Genomic DNA, 24,207 nt, shown 5'->3' with positions numbered 1-24,207 from the left:
TTTGCAATAATTAGGACATCTCCCAGCAACTTGCAGCATCAGACCCTTAATACTGGTTTAAAAAGAGGTGTCAGCACAGGTCAGGGGGGGAACTGAACTGGAGATGGCAAGACTGGACAGGGGCCTATCCATGTAGATCTATTGGCGTGACTTGGAGGCTTCGGCATGAGAATAAAGACATTTTTACTAATGTATTATATATTATATTATTATATAATATAAAAATATTACTAATGTTATATTTTTAATAATTACGACCACTTAGATTTCATAATTATTGCCCTCATCTACACTTTTCATACAAGCCAAGATCTCTCTCTATCGCAGATTGAACGCCCAGCTGATCTCTTCATCTGAGCTGAGAGAAGAATGTATTTGTATGTATATGCAGAAAGTAGTGAAATATAGCTAAATATTGTAATTATGGGCATCTGCAGCATGCAGCCATCTTGAGAGGAAGATGGTGTATGGGACCGCAGGGAAGATCTGTTCCCTCTCATTGAAAATCCCTTGACTTAGAATCGCTCAAAACCTTGTTAACGTTCTAGTAATTTTCTTCTTAGAAGAAATATTTTGTCGTACTTAATTTTTTTGTGCAGGGAGAGATTATGCTTGAGTTGGGAATTTGAAATAAAATCCCTGCAAAAGGCAATGAACACATGAATGGACATGAATCTAGTATTTGCATACAGGTGTAGCATTAAAAGAAAAATAAGCTCACCACTCAGGAATTCCTGTCTTAGCCAAATTAACCAGGATCAGCAAAATAAACGCACAGCTGGAAATGCTTCTCTGACAGCTGCACGCAACGTGCTCTTCAGCAACATACCTACTTTTCTTAGAGTATGTGAAAAATCTAGGAAAGAGAGAAGAAATCAGTCGTATACACCAACTTTAATTGAACAGATATTGTTTGCCAATTAAGGAATTTACAGATAGCTGCAAGTGGGACTTGAACTGGATTTCCCAGCACCCCCAGGTGACTGTTCTGCCAGTTGGGAAGCTCTGCAAGTACTGAAGTATTTTTCACTTGCAATTTTTTACAGAATACTTATTGGCTCTTCTTGTCAGTCAGAGGAAACAGCTTTCCGAACTAGTGCACACTCTCCAGTTAGATATTGGCCAGACATTTTGCACTATGGGAATGGTTTGTGAGCCATCATGGAGTTGCTTCTTAAAATAGTGGCTGAATTATTTACTAATAGCTTCTGCATGATCTCATGGAAAATAGTTTTACTCCTATTTTGAAGGAGGTGCAAAAATGTAAAGCGAACTTTACCTGTCTTTGTTTTACTTATCATTTATTCACCTTCAAAGAATTGTGCAGTGCTTTACCATGGAAATTTATCCTTTCAAATAAACAAATTTAGGGTGGAGCATAACGCTCGCTGCCCAGAATCAAGCTGTCAGGCCACCTTCTTGAACATCAGGTGCCAGAAAGATTTTGATGTTTGATTCTTCAGAAAACATCCCCTTCCTCTATCTAACCGATACCTACCTTGCTGGGCAGTAGATGGGTGGCAAGCAGAATCCTCTCTGGACACCAACAATCAGCCTGGAATTATAGTTAGTTTTTTTCAAGGTATATTTTTGATGTAAAATAACTCTGACTATGTCCAACTCTTTGCCTAGAACAGATCCTTGGTCCCTTTTTGTCTACTCTACGTTGAGGCTGAGCAGCTGTCAACAGCCAAAGAAATCCCTATGTGGCACAGCACCTTCATGTCTGTAAGCATTCCTGGGGCACAGGCAGAGAAACCTTCTGTCCCTGGCTGTCAAAACAGCCCCGTGAGCTGCGGGCAGGCAGTCATTACCTGAAAGCCACAGTGGGACACCTCTGAATTAGGGCAGGAGCTTGTCCTAGACCTGGCATGGCCCTAGGAATGAAGAGATGCAGAGCGCCTTAGCGTGACTTCTGCCTGCGTGGTGCCAGACATCTCTCTGTCCAAGCTGATGACCCCTTCAGTGTGTTTGGCCATGATTTTTTTTTTTTCCCTTTTGCTACTCAATAGCAGCAAAATTCTTCATAAATATCCCTCCTTTCAAATTCTGATGAAGGTTCCTGTGCTTTGAAATTAAACAACAATGTAAAAGGGAGACCCTGCTAAATATGTGTCATCTTTATTTTAAATGTTTCCACGTTCTTCCCTAAATCTCCCCCATTCCTGGTGCCAGAATTTTAGCTGTGACACATGAGACATATCACACTTCCAGCTGCACCAGTATGCCAAGAAAGATGTCTGGGGAGTAGGAGTGTTCTGACTATCTTCCACAGGAACTGTTCACCACGTAACCTTCTCTTGAACTGCCGCCCTGGCCTTTTGCTTGCTAACTAGCTTGCAGTCAACACCTGGGGTCTCTGTGCTTCTAGTGCCTTTAAATGAGCTCATATCCTCAACCCGAGAGCGTTTCTCATTTCCTTCATGTAGTACAATAGCTTTTGCATCCCACGGCCAATCAGTTCCAAACTCTCCAAGCATCTCCTCAGCATCAGCAGATGGAAGGACAGCGATTTTCACAGAGACTCTTGGAAAAGCAGAACGGGGAAGTGGGGACCGAGAACACATGGAGTCTGTCGCATCTGGTTAGCACATGCTTCAAGGCAGCTATCTATAGTTCAAAGAGTTGGTGATGGCAGCCAATAACCCTTTCCAGCACTGGAGCCACAGCTCTGCCTGTTGCAGTACAAAATATGGATGTGCTAAAAGCAGCTCATCTCTCAGACAGGGAAAAAAGTACAAATGGTCGATCTGGAAGAGGAAAAGGAGGGCAAAGAAGCACCCTGGTAATCCCTGGTATGAGGAGAAGGAATAGGGAACCCTAGAAAAGGAGATAATATAACTTTATGCAACTTTTATGCTTGGATTTTTGGAAGAGGAGAACAAGGAGCAGAACTGTGAAAGGAGGCTGTCTGGAATACAGCAGGGGGAAGGACAGCGTGCAGGGAACTTGCAGACCGGAAAGGAGAAAGGCAAAGGCTGCTTGTGGTGCCAGGACCTTCTGCTACTCTACTGACAATGTGTATGACCCTAAGCTTATTACTTGTTCTGAGACCTCTTCCTATTCTGCCTTCTAATGATGTAGGCTCTTAAGACTCTTTTGATGGGGAGGGAGGAGGTTTTTTTTCCAGAAGAAGCTTCCTTTAATGACAATAAGCTTGTGTCCAAGTCCAGCAATCCGAGTGCGTGGTTGTGTGCCAGGACGTCAGCTAGCTCTCGTTTCTCACGTAGTCTCGTGCTATATGACAGACAGTGTCATCTGCTGAAAAGGATTACTGCAAAATGTGTCTTGCCGTGAGGGATCTTGTGTTTACATGGGTGGAGAAAGCAGTCCGTAGTTGGTAAGCTTGCCTTCTTTGCAGGAGCAAAACCATTTTTGTGGTGGCTGCATCTGGGGGTAGAAGGTAAATTTCCGGATGCCATTGGGGACTCCCAAGTTTCCATCTTAGACCTTTGTTTCTTATACTCTAGTGAGGAGGCAAGAAAGTCTAGAAGCTTTTTAGGCTCAGCCTGCTTAAAATCACAGTTTAAAAAAATAAGATTAAAAATAATTTTAAACGCAATGTTTTAAAGACAATTCAAAAGCAGTTGAAGATTTTGGATAATTCTGTTTCTTAGGAGTCCAAGTAAAGACCTTACAAAGGGAGCCAGTTTTTTAAGGAGGGATGCTCCACCTTTTCAGGAAGCCACGCCCTTTTAAACTGTCGTCTCAGTTACACTCAGACTATGTTTGGTCCTTAGGACGTGGAACCATCAGAGTGAATGAAGTTACAGTTGCTTGTGCGCAACACAAATTTTACTTGATGAGCAGGAATGTCGCAACCGCCGTTTTCCCCTGCAAAATGAACTGGATGTTCTTGTGCGTATTTTTTCTTCCCAAAACTCATAAAGGTGGTCCTACACATTCCCTTCTAATGAATAATTTCCCCCTTATTAACCAAACTAAAGAATGTTGTAACGTTTTAATAGTAAGAAAACTTGTCTGCTGTATGTGGAGGTTGTTGAATGACTTCCTGCCCTCATCTTAAATAGAGGGGCAAAAAGCAGGTGAAAACACTGCTTTCAACCCATGCTGTTGATTGCGTCATTGAGGAGGAGACACTGATGTCAAGGTCAGCCTTTTCTTTGAAGTGGACTGTTTTAGCCCCACGTCCTAACTCTTTTGACACAGAAAGGTGAAAATTTAGCAGTTGTATCACTATGCCTTGCATCAACTCTTTCAGGCAGTTGTTGTTACACAAAAGCCTTGTTTCTCCTCTCTCAAGGAGTGTTTCAGACCCCTCCATGAACCACTAACCCATCAGGAAGAAAGGATACAGTTTCCTCCTGGTCTGTTTTGTTGAATTCGTGCATGGAAGGATCCACTAAGCACCAAAAGCTGATGCAAAGGAGGTGGTGGGACATGTAGCCTGGATGAGGGAAGCTGGGGAGAGGGGAGCTGGGTCATAGCAGGAAGGAACAGGGGATGAGAGCAGTGGTAACGTGAGATTGCTTCAGCTGCTTGTGGAATTGCAGCCGAGCATCTTAGGACTTCACAGCCTTGCTGTAGTTTTCACTGGCTGTCCTAGAGCTTCCTTCTCTCCTCTGCATATAGCTTCTGCTTGTTTCTGTCCTCTTGCTTACCTCTGCCAAGGCAAAATCTACGTGTATGTATCAACACAGACTTTAGAATATTAGGAAAGATCCTGTGGTAAGCTAGGAAAGATCCTGCATTCACACACATACCCTTGCTTAATGCAGTAGTTGATCCTATTGCTAAGATTTTGCAAAAATAATGAAAGATTTTGGAGGCTTCTATTTGCACTGCCTCGATCTTGTCAAAGGAATTTGCAATTCTTGTAATTAGTGTTGTTGTCTTCTTTCAGAAAAGTGAGCTGCTTGAGCTAAAATCACGTTTTCTTTTCATAGTTTTGGGTTAAAAGGCTAAACAGTGTGTTGTGTTGAATTTTACTACCTAGTGCCTTTTTGATTACAGGTGACACTTAAGGGTAACACTTCCTGTCTGCTGAGGATTAGTACAAGACTTATGCAAATCTTTAAGCATGAACATACCGTTTAAATGAAGTTAATTGGCATGTAGGCCTGTTGTTGATTTGCAGCTTGAACATAACCCTCAGCCTCGACTCTTTAAGCAATGTGGAAGTTATGTGAGACTAGAATAATTCGGAGCTACGAGGAAGAAAGAGCCTTGAATACTAAATTTATTTCAATGTGATCGCACTTCTAGCCATTTTGACCTTGAGTATATATTGACAAAGCACTGGTTGAAAGCCTTTCTACACCTTTTTGCTCCTGTGTCATCTGGTTTATTGCATGAGAGTACACGTATTTCTCTGCTTATCTTTACAGAAAGCTTTGACAGGGGTAGATGATCTGCAGCGAGTGAAGGCCCTAGAGATGCGAGTAGATACAAGAGAGAACAGCTTGGGAAACTTTGGTAAGAAAACGCTTTATCTTCTGCTCTCTGCCTCAAATTTTCCTTTATCATGTCTTGAAGCGGGACTGGGGATTCAGAAACCAACAGCCAGTGTAAAGTACTGTCCTGCTCAAGAGCTCTTGAAACGTGATCTCCCTGGTGCCTCTCACTCCTTGATCTCTGTTTTCTTCTGTGAGGCTCTAAATAGGACTGAAAGCTATGGCAATGGGAGGAGTGACACCACTTCCGTTTAAAGCCAATTAGTTTGAACAAATTCCTCTTGAATGACATGCATCTAGGCCCTAAATGAGCATTTACTGATTACCTTGCCCTCTAGAGTACTTGGCGCTACTCTAGTGAAACGGTAGCCGAAGTTCAGTTTCACTCCACTGTAAGACTCCCCTGTGGCTGAGAAATCGCTAGTGGTATCAGGCTGCTCATGCTGCCAGCAGCCTGTCTTTGTGTCCTCTGCTCCTCGTTGAGCTGTGCTGGATGATGTGCTTGAGGAAGCTCCTGTAGATACGTCATTTTGATGAGCCCCAAACAGCCCTAATGCTTGCGATTCATTTTTTGTGTCACCGTCATTGCTCTGGGGAAGTAAGGAAGTCCCAAAGGAATTCCCTCTGTAGCAGAGTTAAAACAGAGAATATGAAACCTTCCTTTTTTCCAGTACCGGGAGTCATTTTCTGTCATGTGGGTTCCCATCACAGCCAAGTTCATCTTCTGCTACGTTGAAGCTCAGTAACGGCATCAGGGTAATATTTTCTGTGCCAAAAGGAGTCACGTCCCCAAAAGAGGGTGCTGGTATTTTCAGCCAAGCAGTTCATTTTCATGTGCAAGCAACTATAATGTAACGGCCGATCAGCTTTAGTGGGTCTTTTGACGTGGATTTGTCAAGAATGGTTAAGCAAGTACAGTGAAGGGGGCTTTTGTCTTCAATTATATAGCCGCTTTGTATTGGTTATTCCATCTATTTCGTAAATAGGTCTCTTTCTGGTAGGGACTTGATAATTTAAGGTAAATTACATCCGTTTCTTTCAGAGATCATCATCTATTTAGTCATGTTTCCTCCAGCTGATAAGAAAATCTCATTATGCCATTTCTACAATGCTCAAAAGTGGTGCTCCCATTCCTATGCCATTTTACATTAGCTGTGACAAGCTAGCAAAATGTTCCACCTTTTTCACTCTGTACTTCCCTTTCCTTTCCTTTCCGTTACTGGAATAAATCCATTTCTTTCTGCTCCCTGTGGTTAGGCTTTTGCAGCTTTTACAGAATACAGAGCACTGTTGCCATGTTGCAAACAATTTCCATCTTGTTTATGTCCCACCGTTTGCACCAAGAGTCAGCCCTTGAGGACTATAAAAACCAGCAGCTGCAGGTCCCCACTGCTTTTGAGAATAACAGAACATCAAGACCATCCTGAATTTCCTTCTGTCTTTTCTTTTCAAGCGCATTTCTGAATTTCTTCCCTGTGAAAATCTCTTCGCAAATGTCAGCAGGTGGCTAGGGCAGAAAGTTTGTCACTCAATGCTTCCAGGGATCATCAGTTCCTTGCAGGTTTTTTTCATGTGACAACTGATTTTTAGGCACCTAGAGTAAGGCCTAAATTTTTAAGGGTATCGCAGGGCAGTTTGTACCTTCAATGTGAATGATGTAAGCAAGGCTGCTGTTCACAGAATCACTAAGGTTGGAAAAGACCTGTAAGATCATCAAGTCCAACCATCAACCCAACCCCACCATGCCCACTCAACCATGTCCCGCAGTGCCACATCCACACATTCCTTGAACACCTCCAGGGATGGTGACTCCACCACCTCCCTGGGCAGCCTCTTCCAATGCTTCACCACCCTCTCAGGAAAGAAATTTTTCCTAATATCCAGTCTAAACCTCCCCTGGTGCAACTTGAGGCCATTTCCTCTCGTTCTATCACTTGTCACTTGGGAGAAGAGACCAACACCCACCTCCCCACAACCCCCTTTCAGGTAGTTGTAGAGAGCGATGAGGTCTCCCCTCAGCCTCCTCTTCTCCAGACTGAACAACCCCAGCTCCCTCAGCCGCTCCTCATCACACTTGTGCTCCAGACCCCTCACCAGCTCCGTCGCCCTTCTCTGGACACGCTCCAGCACCTCAATGTCCTTCTGGTAGTGAGGGGCCCAAAACTGAACACAGCATTCGAGGTGCGGCCTCACCAGCGCCGAGTACAGGGGCACGATCACCTCCCTACTCCTGCTGCCACACTGTTTCTGACACAGGCCAGGATGTCGTTGGCCTTCTTGGCCACCTGGGCACACTGCTGGCTCATCTTCAGCCGGCTGTTGACCAACACCCCCAGGTCCTTTTCCGCCGGGCAGCTTTCCAGCCACTCGTCCCCAAGCCTGTAGTGTTGCAGGGGGTTGTTGTGACCCAAGTGCAGGATCCGGCACTTGGCCTTGTTGAACCTCACACAGTTGGCCTGGGCCCATCCATCCAGCCTGTCCAGATCCCTCTGCAGAGCCTCCCTACCCTTGAGCAGATCAACACTCCCGCCCAACTTGGTGTTGTCTGTTGATGGTGTCGGGCTCATCGCATGCTCCTCGCTGGCTGCCTGCCCCTGAAACTGTGCACTGCTGACCTGGTCTCTGGTCACAGGGGTCTGGATGAATAGCCTGAGGGAAGGAGTAGGGTAAGAACCAGACCAGCTGGAATGACAGAAGTTCCAGTGTGACAGAAGGAAAAGCTTTTCCACCATTAGGACAGTTGAGCAATAGGGGTAACCAGAGAGGTTTGGAGTCTCCATCCTTGGAGGTTTTCAAGACGCCACTGGGTGAAGCCCTAAGCACCCTGGTCTGATCTCATAGAAGACCTGGCTCTGAGCAGAAGGCTGGATGGAGATCCCCGGCTGTTCCCTCCAGCCTGGACCACTCTGCAATTTGGTGTTTCTGTTTGCATTCCAAACCTGGCTAATTAGCTTTCTTTATAGCCATATTAAATCAGTTAACCTTGCTTTCACTGTATTCCTCAGTTGTAGAAGGTGGGTAAGAGCGTCTTTATCATCAAGGAATTATTTCTTTGGATGATCAGTTCACACTCAGTAAACAATATTATTTTAACTAGTTTTATATGTAAAGATAAGGTAGGCTGTGCAAGCTCTTGAAACTTTTTTTACCTGGCCATTTAAGTTGCTAGACTGCACATAACTCTGGGTCACCTGGAACCTTGCAGCGCTCGAACCCCAAATTTACACCGCAATTTCCACATGAGAAACGTTTCAATGTTCGCAGCCATACGCAGCGTGTAACAGAAGCACTGAGGGCTTACATCTTCTTTAGCAAGATTTCCAGAGTGATTTAAAACATGTTGCTTGAGTTTTTCTTATGAGCATTCCACTTTGGGATGTGCTAAACTTGGAAGCGCCATCCTGCTAACCATTCCCAGTTCGTCAGGTCTGCCTCTACACAATGGCGTGACACAGTGGGAAGGACGAGTTGTGTTTCTTAGGGACAGGGTGTGGGCTAAAACACGAAAAGACCGATATTAAAATATTTTCATGTGATCAGTTTTAAAATTGAGGAAAGGCTTTGTGCGAGAGCTTGAATCTGAGTCTTAGTGGGACTTGGGGTAATTGTTGAAATCTCTAGCTGTTTGTTTTCAGTGCACCTTGCTGAGTGACAGGCGAGACACTGAACCGTCCTGGCAAGTCTTGTATCCAGCTTTGCAGATCTTGGACTTGACTTCTGTGCTCTTCAGCTGCATGGAGGCTTCAGTTCATACTCAAACAGATGGACTATTTCCTTTTCATTAGCTTATCCCTTCAGTTTTGATTGCTGACAGATCTGGGACTGCATTCATGACCGGCTTGTAGAAATTCCTGTTGAAAGTAATGGTGGGATAGAGTCATTTAAGACACTACATAGTTCTCTTGTTTCTAAGTGATTTTAATAGCTACAAATCAAGTTACCCACAGTGCTGTTCGCTGGTACTTATTGAATTGTTGCCTGCTGGTGGCCAGGCTAAGTTGATTACATGTCTGGAGACTGCCGCTTCCCTTGCACGTGTTTTATCAAGGAAAAGCTCTGCTAAAGGTTCAGAAGTAGGCACCCGTTACTTTTCACGCAGGTCATCGTCTCCCTTTCCTCTTGCTCTGTTTGTCGGTGTTCCCGATGTGAAGCCGGGAGATGTTTGTCGGCAGCCAGCGTCGCAGCGGCAGGTGCTCGCGTGGTCAGGAAGCCAGTGCGGAGGCTGGAGGCTTGAGTCCGGCATGTGTGTCCCTGCCCACGCTGGTCTTGGTTTAGCTGGTACTGACAAACCTCCCTGAGAAGGCACCCCAGCACCCGCTGCAGCAGGGCTTGGGCAGGCTCTCCAGGAGTCACAAGTACGTACTGGAGCAGTGAGCTTATGTTAAACCCTGCGCTGATGTGGTTTTTTGTGAGATTCTCATCTCGGGTAGCTAGACTGCAGCTAGCTTGGGTTTTCCTGCAAGTGCTGTGGTCTTATCTCCAGTTGCGGTGCCCAATTCACTCCAGAAACGTGCAAAAATTTCACATTTAGAACATGCGTGGAAATAACATTGAGGTGATGTATCTTACTTGATCAAACGCAGCTTAAGAGAATTAAATAGCCTGTTTAATTTACGTATTAGGTTGCTCTTGCTAGAAGAGCGCAGCCTGCGTTCACTTGCCTGTTTTGTACTGTAGGATCAACAAAACACGTAGGTTGCCTGATGCCAGCACAAGTATTTGTCAGGCATTTCTTTTGTGTATGTTTTTCACTAGTCCATATTCCAGAAGGCGTAAGAAGTCAAGCCACGATGATTTTTTGTTAAGAATAGAAGAACAAGATATATGATGCTACCTAAAGAATGCATTGTCATGTAAACAAAAAGTGTTCTAAATATAAGTGTTGGAGCTTGTAGAATATAATATAACCAGCATCTTGCCTGTTCTCTCCTTACTCCTAGGCAGTTATCTAAATATCACCTGCTGTACCAAGGCAGCTCAGAAAGACATCTGCATTGCTACCCTGCTTGTGAAGCGCAGCACTTAAGGCAATGTTGTTGAGTGTGCTTGTATCACTTTTATTCACCTGCCTTACACTTTGATTTATTTCTTTCTGTTCTTCGTTTCGTTTTGTTCCACTGGGATAGTACAGGAGAGTAGTTCAACGTTAGTACATTGTTGGTGGTTAGTAATGTCAGAGCCATATAAAAAAAAAGGGTATTTAGTGAAAGGGAGTCGTAGACAGATGAGATAACATTGCTTGCCATTCTGAATTCTCAGCCTTGTACTGCCGTCATCAGCATTTTTCTGGACCATTCTCTCAAAATTAAACAGTGTGAAGGCAGTTTCAGGATAAGGAATATATTGTCTGTACTTTTAAAATTAGTATTAGAAGTTAATATTGTTGATATTTTGGAGTATTTTTATGTTAATAGATGAATAAATTGTGTTCTTGCTCTCAGGAAAGATGCCATGAGGGTTAAAATTAAGAAAATTAGAAGTACATTGGTACGTTTGGATAGATCTTTTATTTTGTCACCTTCATTTTATAATTTTCTCTTCTTAACTTAATCTTCCAGTCTAATCTATATATAAGGAGCTGGGACTATAAAAACCAGCAAAATCAAATGGGCAATGTATTCTTAGCACCAAAGAACAATTACATATCAAATGTAAAACATAAAGGAGGGAAGAACCTGCAGAATTGGAGAAATATGTTGCAAAAGTCTTGTTGGCAGGATTTTGCACCACAGCACATAACATACTTTTATTTCAGTCTAGTAAACAGCACATTAGAGTTTAACACTCTACAAGTTCCCAGGGATAGACTGTGCCAAAATACAATAAAATGTCCGAGATGGGGGATCGGGTTACAAGAATGAAATAACCAGATGTGAAAACTGTATCAGCAGCCTGTCACTCTGCCTCTTTGAATCCTTTAGTAGTGGGTTGTTTTCCTGAACCGACCCTAAATCCATTCAGTGGAAAGCTTTTTCTTGAGCAAGTCCCTCTGTTTCTCTTGAACTAGTTTTCTTGACTCCTCATTCAAATCTTCTGCTTAATACTAGTTTTTAAAACCCATTTGCTGTGTAATGCTTTGCAATAGCCTTTGCTCGATAACCCTTTAACCTCTCTGGTTGAATCCGTGTCAAAGCTATTACCCACTGCTGGGCTGGGACTGGAGAGGCTACTGCACCCTCCTTGTTCTTTCCTGTAATGCTTTGGGGAAAGTCATTTCATCTCCCTGTGCTTCAGGTTTCTTATCAGAAAGATGATAGCAATTTTTTTAATCTAGATTTTGGTTTTTTTCGGGGAGGGGGTTCTTAGTGCACGGATTATATCTGAAGAAGTCTTTGCTCAGTAGCCAGTATGACTGCTGTGAATAATTAACAGAGATCCTAATATCTCCTCTGTCAGGACTCCAAATTATTTTCTTGCCATACTTTATAAAACTTGTTTGATGTGAGAAAGTATGCCCTGCGGGATGAGGATGGTGTGTTATAATTTGTACTACAGTTTTTATTGATTATGGAAAATGATCAAAAAATAAGGCTAAAAAATTGCACAATGTGTTTTGAATTTTTAATATTTTCTAAAAAGCTTTGCAAAGACATGAAGTTAAATATTTGAAGTATAGCATGAAGATCAATATGTGGATTATAATCGCTCCCAAATAGCATTAGATACAGATGACGCTTCTACTAAAACATGATTTATTAAAATGTTTTTACCATAAATGCTCTTGTTCCATCTGGGGAAATGGGATGAACAACATGACCTCCGTTGTTTGCTTTTGAGATCCCACTCCCTTTTTCTTTTCTTTTTGTTTTTTTTTTTTTTTTTTTAATTTTATTTTTTTGTTTTTTCTTTTGATCCTTTGCAAAAAGCTGGAATGCTGTCCTTCTGGACGCTGCTAAATCACCCTTGCCAGAGAGAGATTACTCAGAGGACTCATAAAAATATTTGCTAAGAACAGATTTTAATTTTTTAGCAATGATCCAGTTTGTCTAAAATTGGTATTACCTCTACATGGTTGCATGTTATACTGGAGGATCCTCGCCAGCCATGGGTAAACTCTGCTAGTGGGAATGGGTACAAGTTTGCTGTTTTCAATAGCGAGTGTTTCCTGGGACTTGAGCTATATCCAAATTATTCTGTAGCTTCCAGGGATTTGGTCTGTGATTTTGGTTCAGAGGCACCTGTAGAAGCAACCAAAAAGGCAAATGTCTCTTGGGAGTAGAAAAAAGCGTTAATCAAAGTAATAACAACAGAATACTGAGGCTTTCATAGATACCAAACTTGTACAATTGGATAGTAAACAATGGATCACGTCCAAAAAATTAAAAGGAGAAGGCAATGCTTAGCAAAACGTAAGTAGCGTTTTGGGGACCTCTGAACTTTTCCTCAGGACAAGAGGAAATGGCCTTAAGTTGCAGCAGGTTAAGGCTGGATATTAGGAAAAATTTCTTTACTGAGAGGGTGATGAAGCATTGGAAGAGGCTGCCCAGGGAGGTGGTGGAGTCACCATCCCTGGAGGTGTTCAAGGAACGTGTGGACGTGGCACTGCAGGACATGGTTGAGTGGGCATGGTGGTGTTAGTTGATGGTTGGACTTGATGATCTTACACGTCTTTTCCAACCTTAGTGATTCTGTGATTCTGTGAACTATAAAAGATGATGTTGTGACATGGGAAATTATGCTTTTGTTGTTCGACTCAAAATTACATTTTGAAGAAGTGTTACTTAGCTGTGTGTCCGGTAAGTCCATCACTGCTTGCCATTAAATAGGAAGAAAAAAGATTTTGGGGGAGAGAAATGAGAGCATTATGTAGAAATCAGAGGTCATGGAATGCTATACTCTAAAACATCCCTTACCTCTTCAGAGAATCACTCAGTTAATAGTCAATAAGGGTTGGGAATCAGACCAAAGAAAACAGTCACCCGTCAAGCCAGTTTCTGTCGCTGTCTGTCTGGAAAGGTGCTCTATCAGAATTGTCAGAGAGGGGTTCCAAAAATTATAATTGGGTAGTCATGCAGACAATACGTATATGTTGCAAAAATGCAAAGGTTGAAATATTTTTTGACTGAAATAATGTCATTAATTTTCTTAGAAGAGGTCCAGCACAGATCTGGCAGAAACAGGTGAGAAATGCATATAAAATTAGATGCTTCAACTTGTAATTGTCAGAAGTTTCCTTTACTCTACTCCCAGGTCTGCAAAGTGATTTTTTATTCTGTTCCCATAGGTGCCTATCTACCTAATCTGAGAGAGCTGAAGTTGAACAATAGCTTGCTTGTGTCTGTGAGGTAAGAAATGAACGATAACTGAAATAAACATAAAGAATAACAGCCCTCACTTTTATTTAAGTGATAAAATCTTCATTTGTGCTGCTTTCATTTCTCCCATTTCCCCATGCCGTGATAATGGATTAGGTCATGAATATATGCTCCGCAACTACGTAAGTTTAAGGACAGGACCAGAGCTGGAATAAATCAGTGTCGCTGCAGTGATGCCAATGAATTAGCCTCAGTCTGACACCAGGGATGTTCCTGCCATGCTGAAGTGCACGGAACTTTGTTGCAAATTTGAAAGGAGCTAGAAATTCACCTCTTATCTATGTCTAGGCGCTTGGATTTCAAAGTGTTTCAGCCTTTGGGCTTTTATTGTGCACAGTAGCCTGTTCTATACAAGTCAGACCAGTTCCTCAGCTGATGAAAATCACTTTGGCTTTATTGAAGTCAATGTAGTCGGGTTTATGAGAGCTGCTATAAAGACTGCATGTCCCTGCCTTGCTGCGCTCTGTGAAAGCCTCACACGTTTTCTCCCAGAGAACTGGGGAGTTGTCAGGTTGGGAAGGTAGAAGTGAAAATCATCGCAATGAGGAGGCAGAGCTGTCTTCTCTTTCTTGTGCTGATATCTGTATTACCCTTGGTAATTAATGCATAATGGAAAAGTACAGTTCATATCAGTAAAGGGCTGTGTAAAGGGCCATCTGTATGTTAAACAGGACTGCTCTCTGGCTTTGTATGGCTATCTGCTAAATTTGTGGGGAAAAAAATTAGTGATTTTGCTAATTCTTGTTAAAGGGAACATGTTCCCTGATGGGAAACAGCGATAAATTCTTCTTGGTCTCCTGCATCGTCACTAAAGTAGCTAATGAACTTCAGTTGTCACACTTTGATCTTATTTTCCCTTGTTCTGGTGATGAGATGAAGTATTTGCAGCCTATATTTTTTTTTTCCACCTTCTAATCCATAACATGGAAAAGTGGTGATTCTACATTGCTGCAATTATTTTAATGGCAACCAACCACTGTCATAAGCATGAAATTGCTCCGTTATTGCAATGGAGGAGTAAGTAGTGGGTGAAAAAAATCATATTTTTGACAATATCAAAAGACATTTTATTATATTAAATAGGAAAAAAAATTAAGAAGAGGGGTTTTGTTTGGTCAAAAAATCCATATTATCTTAAAATGTGTCAGTGGAAAATGTTTTGACCAGTTCTGTTGGTATTGAATACAGGATGCGGTTCAGGAAAATTAAACTGTTTAGTTTATTTGACTTACAGCTTTAATAGGATTTTGCACATCCCTTTGTATTCTGAGACTTTAACTTCTGTCATCCAAAGTTTTGGCAAACCATTTTCTGGGACCTGACATCCTTGTGGTCCTTGACGCAGGTAACGTTTGGTCTCAAGTTGAGTTTTGATTTGATCAACTATAACGTAGAGATGTTTTGGCTTGGATATCAAGTCTAATATTGTGACACTTCCCAGGCACACAAACCCCAGGAGAAGCTGCCCGCTCCTCCTTTAAATAAGTGTGCTTTCTGTGTGCCTGTTAAATGCAATTGTCGGGGAACAGGTAAAGGAAGAAGATGACCCTGTTAGCTCTCCCAGACCAGGACTCGGTCAGTATAGTACGCTGCTAGCTTTCCTTTATTAATTCCCATCTTTGACAATCTGTCATTGATAAATACAGATCACTTAAGGGCAGAGCCCATGTGAGCACAGCCTGGGTACTTGAACTTTATTTTTGGATGTCTGCATCATGTCAGTTTAATGCCCATTAAAGCAACATCGCTGTCATGGCAGTGGAGATGTCTGCTGTAGCTAATGTAACATAGCTGCTTCCATTCTAGCAGGATGTTGCGATTTACTCAAAAATGTTTAGAAATCTTATTTCTGAATTAAACTTGTTGATGTTTGAATTCTGTCCAAAAAGTGATTATTTTGTTGTATTCGACCAAACCCTTGCGACTGAGAGTTTTGAGGGTGATTGATAGAAAAAATGTTCTTCCTCCTCACTAAAAGTAATTCCCACAGACTTTCTCAGCCATAAGGTCAGACTCGTTGTGGTTGCAATTTGAAAATGGGCAGCCGATAACAGGAAATGTCTCGTAAGGACAGACTGGAAGATTGGTTTGTTTACTGAAAAGAAGGTAAGGACAGAAAAGCAGGCAAAAGATAGAGGGTGTTTCATGTATACTTGGGATGTTATAAGCAGACATTCTTCTCATGCTATATTATGTGAAAAAAATGTATTTTGGTGAATCATTATGAACAAAAGACTGTCGGTGTGTATGCATGAGCGGGCAATAAGATGGGAAACTTGCTTTTTGTCACTTTATTTTTGTTTCCTTCTGTCTTGCAGAGTAGAATTTCCTAATTATTTTAGGGTGAAATGGAATTAAAACATCTTTCTTCAGTTTGAAAACGGGGGAAGAATTCTCTTGATAGTAAACTGCATCTAGGGAGACGTCAAAATAAGGACTTATGATCCTGACTTTAGTTACTGATGTCGTTTGAAACGTTTACTCCTGTCAACCTCACGTAGGAACTTAACTTGTGAGGACGCTGAGATATGCGTTGCCGTTGGCCGTTCGATGGAAATCAAAGGAGGGGTGTTCTGGCAGTGAGGAATCGAGGTACTCATGTATTACAATCTTCTCTGGGAGAGCAAGGCTTGCTAGGTCGGTGAGTTTGGATATTGGCTTCTCCTGGTAGTTCCTGAAGGAGTTCTCATTCCTCTGATGGGGAACGTGGTTGAGCTACTTTAGTTGTAAATTCGTGGTCCCTCCTAAAGTTTGCATTACTTTTGAATACTTGAAACTTTGAAAGGCTATATGTAAGTGCAGGATATCATTATCAACTATTTAATTTAATCCATAAGGAAAATATATCCAAGTTTATTTGCAGATAATCCATCTTGGCGGCTGAAAGGGAATTTCTTTTTTGGCTGCTTCTGGGTTTTAGTTTTCTACTGACCCTTTGCTAAAGAGGAACAGCTCTGCAAAATCCAGAAACTGTGGAAAGAAATCCAGTACTGTGGAAAGAAATTAGTTCAGATTGTTGTTAATTTTCTAAATCACGCTAATTTTATGAGGTCCTTGTTTGGTGACCTTCGCCCATCTGCTAGCAGCTAAGAAATTCTAGATTTATGAACTGATAATTGAGGATGAAACGGGAGCCTATTCTGAAGAGTGCCTGTTAAAAACTGCCTTTTTTTTGTGATGAGACACGGTCCTTGTCTTTGTAATGTTTCCAGTAAAAGAACTATATTTCAAGGCCAATGAATTACTACTTCTGCTTTGGCATGTAGCCTCTGTATTTTTATCAGATTGCTTTTATTCTCAGTTCAGGGATGAATGAAAAGATCTGTTTAAAAATGTTAGATAGATATCTTTATGAAAGGGCTTTTAAATCAGATAGGGGAATCTGAGGAACTGGTTCCCTTAAGTTTATAGCAGAAGCTGTTTCAGCAGCTGAAGTTCGTTTCCTCCCGTTCAGCTCTACGCATTGGAGCCAGCAGAAGACTGGTCTACTCCCAGGGCTACTTAAGCGACGGCTTGTAACAGAGAGAGGTTATTATATTTTAAGTGAGATGAAATGCAGAAACTGCAAAATGTGGGGACAAAAGTAAGGATGAGGGATATAGGGAAAGGAAAGCAGATTTCCTTCATCCAGATAGAGTTAACATTTCCTTGCTGCAGTCTGCATTGCATGCAGTTCTCAAATTGTTCTTGCCCTATTGCGGGAGGGTCCCCCAGAACAAGAGGACAGTGATCCTGGGTCAGTAACGTCGTCATGGGAGAGTGGACATGAGACAGCTGTCTGGAAGGTTCAGATGAGCAAGGTGCAGAGTACATTCAAGTTCAACAATTCTCATGCTTTTATGAGTCTTAGGATAGAGATTTTTATTTATTTCTTTATTTTAACAAGACTGGCTACGCAGGAATCTCTGTATTAGCTTTCTAAAAAGTTTCAAGCCTTCTTGACTGTGAAAAAATAACTGAAAATGTGAGCCAAGTGATTTGAGTAAGGATTTTGCAGATCATTTCATGACTTGAAGAAACCAGAGCCAAACTAATTCTTTCTTAATTGAGGACAAGAGCTTTAAACCAATGTTTAAAAATAGTTTTGAGACCTGAATCAGGATCTTTAGGAATTTGAACTTAACAATATTACTCCTTGGTACTTATCCAACAAAGAGTTTAAGTTTAATGCTCACCTCTTAAAGTCACAAGAAGTTTGACTTCAGTGGAACTGCACGCAAGCTGAAAATTAAACATCAGTCCAAGTGCTTTGCTGGATCTGGACCAAGTTACACCATCTTGTATAAGACTGAGCCGTGACACTGATCAGCCCAGAACTTGATGTATTGCTGATAGTGTGTGTCTAGGCACCCACTGTTTGCTGGATCGTTTTCTCTCAAACAGAAGAAATTCAGGGGTATTATTCCCCTAAATTTGTTTTTTCCTTGTCATTTTTACTTATTCCTTTCCTTGTTCCTTTTTTTCTCCAGTTTGCTTTTACTTCTGCCTGTCATTTCTAATTTTTTGCAATTACTGGGTTACTATGTCTGATGCATGTAACATAGGTACTTACACGTAAATGCAACGAGTTTTGTGCAACAAGGGTCAGCATTGCTTTTATAATAGATAAAATCCCAAAATAGTTTCTAAAAATCAATTCAGTTACTTAGTTTGCATTAAAGATGCAAATGTTTGTCAACAGATGATTGATTTGTATTACAGTAGTTGCTTACAGTGTTTAATCAGGGATCAGGATGCTCCTGCTCTAGGTTGTACTTACACATGTAGTCAGAGAACCAATGCTCTTATTTGGTCTGGATGAATCTCTTCATGTCCATGTTTCAGTGCCCAGAACATCACTGTTTGCTTTGACATTTGCTTTTCTGGATGGGGAAAGCATTTAATTTCAAATGCAAGCTAGTTTCTTTAGGAAGTGTTTCTGTTGTTTCTTTTTCATAGCCAGCCTGAAAGTCCTTCGGCAGTTAAGGTTGCTATGAAGTCTATCTTAAGAACATGTTCTTTGAGGACTTTGGGTGCTTGCCAGGAGCTAGGAAAGCAGTTGAGTTGAATCCTAATCTCTGTATTAATGAGTCTTCTCTGTATTAATGCCTGCAGATCCCTGGGAATATTACAAACCTTGGCAAAATTGCTGTGACCTCAGGTTTTATTTAGAATTGACAATTTTAAGGACATTCATGTTATTGGTAATGATTTTGGGACAGAAATACAGCTACTTTTAGTCAAGTGCATTATTTTCAGTAAAGCACAGTCAGCCTGTCTGCATTAGGCCCTAGGGAAATCTGATTGCTTTGACCATTTAGCAGTTCTGGGTAGACCTCTCTGAGATGCTTCGCTCTCCCTTGACTATGGAGGTAATGTAATGCTCCTACCTTTTCTTAATTTAATTTCACCAGGTCAGGTGCCCAAAGCAGAGAGTGTGAATATCTTCATGACCTTAGATATCAGGGTGTCTGACGGGCTGATTCACCAGCAAGGGAGGCTGAACTTGTTTTCTGTACAAATGCACCGTTGCGGTTCTGGAGCTCAGGCTTCGTTCTGCAGCAAGCACGGATGACATCAAAACAAGTTTGTGGCTTTGCGGCATCTTTCCGTGGTTCTTGCCTTCAGCGCTACATTTTATGTAGCCTTCCCCAGCTGAGCTCCCCTGCCACCTATTTCAGGCTGTCAGGTACAGAGTGTACTTGTAAGGAACAGGGTTAACACAGAATCACTAAGGTTGGAAAAGACCTGTGAGATCATCAAGTCCAACCATCAACCCAACACCACCATGCCCACTCAACCATGTCCTGCAGTGCCACGTCTGCCCACATGTTCCTTGAGCACCTCCAGTGATGGTGACTCCACCACCTCCCTGGGCAGCCTCTTCCAGTGCTTCACCACTCTCTCAGGAAAGAAATTTTTCCTAATATCCAGTCTAAACCTCCCCTGGCACAGCTTGAGGCCATTTCCTCTTGTCCTATCACTTGTCCCTTGGGAGAAGAGACCAGCACCCACCTCCCCACAACCCCCTTTCAGGTAACTGCAGAGAGCGATGAGGTCTCCCCTCAGCCTCCTCTTCTCCAGACTGAACAACCCCAGCTCCCTCAGCCGCTCCTCATCACACTTGTGCTCCAGACCCCTCACCAGCTCCGTCGCCCTTCTCTGGACACGCTCCAGCACCTCCATGTCCTTCTTGGAGTGAGGGGCCCAACACTGAACACAGCATTCGAGGTGCGGCCTCACCAGCGCCGAGTACAGGGGCACGATCCCCTCCCTACTCCCACTGGCCACACTGTTTCTGACACAGGCCAGGATGTCGTTGGCCTTCTTGGCCACCTGGGCACACTGCTGGCTCATCTTCAGCCGGCTGTCGACCAACACCCCCAGGTCCTTTTCTGCCAGGCAGCTTTCCAGCCACTCGTCCCCAAGCCTGTAGCGTTGCGTGGGGTTGTGAGGCAGGTCCTACCATTGCAGCTCCAAGTTTAAAAGTCTCCTGGTCATGACAGGGTCAATGAGGAGGGTCTGGTGCATTCATCTCATCTTAGACAGAGCAGAGAGAATCTGCTTTCATCACCTGAGCAGTTCCATGGAGGTAGGTTTCTTCCCCCAGGGGCACCGCTATCATGTTTCTGTTTTGTGATCCAAGCTGCAGTATGATACAGGGCATGAAAACCATACGAGGATCATCACAGACCACTACACTTTTTGCAGCGTGAACGTGGCTAGGGAAATAGCAAAGTAAATAAATAATCGATAATGCATGCAGCAAGCCTACCAGTAAACACCTGCAAGGTAAGGAAAGCCCCTCATTTAATAAATAATTGTGCCCCTTCTCTGCCCACCATCTGAATATACCACTTTGAGTATATTGGGTAAAAAGTGGCTTTTCCTTTCAGGGTGTTGTCTCGTGCCATGCACCCATCCGAGATGAGAGTTCAGCATCTCTTTACTGCTGCCTCAGCCACTACCTTGCTAACGTAGCTCTCTTCAATATTTGAGCAGTAAATACCTCTGGTGGAGCCTGGGCTTGTTAACATGAAGCCCTCAAACCTTTTCCAGGTACGATTTTCTCTGGGGTCCAGCTTCACTTGGTGGTGTCCAGCCAAGAGATGCGACTTGTCTCGAAGCGAGCGCTCCCCGAGCTGTGGATGTGCTGACAGTACGGTGCGTTCCAGGGCGTCAGGGGCTAGGGGGGAGATGGTGGACACTTCCCAGCTTTTCCCTTCGTGTGAGAAGGTCTGAGGGTAGAGGCGTCTTGCCTTCCTTCTCTGGTGTTTGAGGGTAGACTGTTTGATCCCGTGGGAAGAATTCAGCCCTTACTCTTAATGTCAGCAAGCAGAAACAAGTGCATTCATCCACACCTGCAAAAGCCACGTCTCTGGCTCTCACCCTCTGTACACCATTTCTCCTTTCCTTTCCTTCGTCAAGAAAACACGTAGATAAAAGCTTTTTTCATTTCCAAAGGGAACCTCTGAAATTCTGTATTAATTGGTGTTTTGGTCTTAACAAACACTGTTTGCTTACAAGTAGTAATTACTTAAGATGCACTGATTGCTTTTAGTGAATGAGGAAATTTTTAGGGGTCCAGAAGCTCACCCGATTCCAGTCTCTGGGATTACAGGGGCAGCTTTACTCTTTGAACCAACTGGAGATGGCAACGGCAATGACTAGAGGCTTTTTGGCTGCCTAGGCTTCGGCAAGACTAGGCTTTGTTGCTGAGCCACTGGACCAGGACTTCAAAAATACCACTCAATTCCTGGGTCAGCTGTTGTTTCTACAGCATCCTGGGTTAGCTGTAGAAATTCGCTGTATTTTCAGTATCTCAGTTGTTTACTTTATATATTACTCCAGGGCAGACACAGTCTTTTGAATGAGTTATGTACAAGGCTTTGCCTAATGGGATCATGATCTCACTTACATGCTCTGGATGGCTACTATAATATGATAAATAGACATGTTGGTAATAACTAGCTGGTTTCTGCCAGCAAATAAGTACTTACATGCCTGCCTATTAGGGTTTGCAGCTGCTCTGTTTCAGCTGTCAATGTCAGGGATCACTGATGAAAATTTACACTTAAATGTTCATTTTAGTCAGTGAGGAGAAAGAACGGTTATAATTGTCGTCTGAGAAAACCCGAAGAACTGGGTTGGGAAGCAATAGTAATTAGCCCATTGCCAGTGGAGCTATCCAGCTGTGGAAGGATTGTCTTCATGGAAATAGGTAGGAAAATAACCTTAACATTAGTTTAATGGGTTTGTAGGTTGTTTTGATTCTCTCCTACAAGAGAGTTGCTTGTCTGCAGCTTGTGTGGTTTTTTTTATTGAAAATAATTATGCTCAGTGGGAAATGATGTTCTTGGAATGCAAGTGCTGATTTTAAAATAGGGAGGGAGTCAGGTTGGGGCTGAAATTAAGCTATGTGGTTGTATTCATCAGTTGGTAACTGCCAAGCAATATGAATAAGCAATGAAGAAATAAAGAGAAATTCAGTGTACAATCAGTTTGTATAATCTGATTTCTATAAAACATTCTCCACACAGGAGTTGATTTAGTTGTTCTTATTTTCTGTGGATACGTTATTGCACACAAAGGACCTGTTGCCATTTTTCCCCTAAAATCCACACACACTTCTTTTTCTCTGGATTTATTTCTGATTTGCTGTTTGGCAAAGTTTTATCCTCCTGTCCTGAGATCTTTACAGGGTGCATCAGGTCTCTCAGGGACAGATCAATACCTGCAAAAAGCAATACAGAAATGCTTTCATGTTTTAGGAGGTGAAGTTTGCGATTCCGTCGGCAGGTATAACGCGTGCACATTCTTCACCCTTCGCCTTAAGCTGCACCGTTCGTTCTTCTCTTGGAGGTGAGAACCTGAACACAAAGGTCTGATGATGAAACCTACCACCCACTTTTGGTAACAGAACTTTTATGAAGGATTGCGTGTTTGAAAGACCGTTCGTGGCACCTCCTGGTTTGAACTTCATCAGCCTCCCAGTCCTACCACTCCACTTTCTACTGCTTCATCTCACCGTAGGCAAGAACTTACAGAGGTTTGGTTTGCTCTCCTTATTGTTGTTTAGCTTACCTTGCCCTTATTTAGAATTATAATAATTATCCCTATTAAAAAAAAAAAAAGTCTGTGGGACCTTAAGTTCTTGCTGTCAGCATCCGGAGGTAAACCCAGTTTTAAAATGTAACATTTGTTCCATAAGAACTTCTTAAATTAAAGAAAAAAAAAAAATTATTGCCACATGTTAAATCTTGAGCCTAGAAATAGCAAGAACCAGTAGCATAAATTTTATCCTTTATAAAATAAATACATTGAAATATAGTTGCTAAATCATGCTGGAGGATTTTAAAAAGATTTGAAAATGTGCTTATTTGTAGAATGAGTCTTATTTTGTCATTCTTAACATGTTTAAACAACACAGCTACCATTGTCAAAACGACCTTCTGTAAAGTTCATCCATGGGAATAAGCAAATTCTGTATATTTTGAGTATTTGCTCTGATCTGCAATATGCAATGATTCTTCCCACTGCTTTAAGGTAAAAGCGCAGGTTTTTTCGGAGTGAATTGGGGGGTTTTGTTTTCAAGAATCTCATTATTTTTTATTAAATAGTTTAGGTTAACTGGTATTTACTTTTAAACTCACAAATCGTTATAATTATACACTCATTAATATTAAATACCGCTCATAGCCATCTTCACTGAGGTTTTTTTTCCTTTTTGCTTTCCCAAGCTAACTTAATGGTGCAGGAGAAACGTTAGTCTGAACACAGCTTGAAAGAAACCCGTATATGTATGTATTTGTGTCTTGTGAACTACCATTATTTCATTTCCTACCGTCTGCACTTAACAGTGGTACCAGATGGTTTGTACAATGTATTTGAGTTAGCTTATGTAAAAATTGATAGGTATGTCAATTTGGAAACCTTTGTTCTCACTGGAGAGAGAGAGCCACTGAAATTCATGGTGTGAGTGTCCACTTTGAAATGATGTGGCAGATAGTGGGTTACACGACTCTTCTGCAGCTGTTCTGGGGACTATTTTCCCTTACTTCACAGCCAAAAGCCAGCCAGCTCAGGTTAACAGAATCGTTTTTCTCAAGATCAATAGCCAATGAAGGGTTTTATCCCAACGCATGAACTAGTTGGAAGTCTACATGGTGCACGTTTCTCTTGCATAAAGACTGTGTACCATTTTGGTGAGACTGTTGGTAGTCTGTAAAGGAACCGTAGTTATTCCTGCAAAGGAACCATTGTGAATTAGTCTATAAAGGAACTTTTGGGTGGCAGCTACCCTTGTCTCCAAAGCTAGGTCAAGACGGGTGGGAGAATTTGGTGTGAGCTCCTCTGAAATTTTTTTATGCAGGCTTTTTGAGACTTGTCTTGGCAGGAAGGCGCTGGGGAGCTAGAACAATTAGTTCGCTCGCACGTGATGAAGTCTCTCCATTGATCAGTGGAGCTGAGCAGTGGCATCTCCGGCAGCTGAGAGCCCT

General features: G+C 42.3%; 1 protein-coding gene across 1 annotated transcript in view; it reads left to right on the top strand.

Annotated features, from left to right (window-relative positions):
- The window catches only part of LRRC56 (leucine rich repeat containing 56), a 67,330-nt gene that overhangs the window by 15,986 nt on the left and 27,137 nt on the right, over positions 1-24,207 (top strand). Inside the window, exons 3-4 of the mRNA XM_059825859.1 lie at positions 5,349-5,436; positions 13,639-13,699. Of these exons, the coding sequence (XP_059681842.1) occupies positions 5,349-5,436; positions 13,639-13,699 (149 nt within the window). The remainder of the gene's footprint in view (positions 1-5,348; positions 5,437-13,638; positions 13,700-24,207) is intronic.

This window comes from Gavia stellata, chromosome 17 (assembly GCF_030936135.1).
Source record: "Gavia stellata isolate bGavSte3 chromosome 17, bGavSte3.hap2, whole genome shotgun sequence".
In the NCBI taxonomy this organism is placed as follows: domain Eukaryota; kingdom Metazoa; phylum Chordata; class Aves; order Gaviiformes; family Gaviidae; genus Gavia; species Gavia stellata.
The sequence above is the reverse complement of the archived record's forward strand: the minus strand, read 5'-3'. Positions and strand labels throughout refer to the sequence as shown.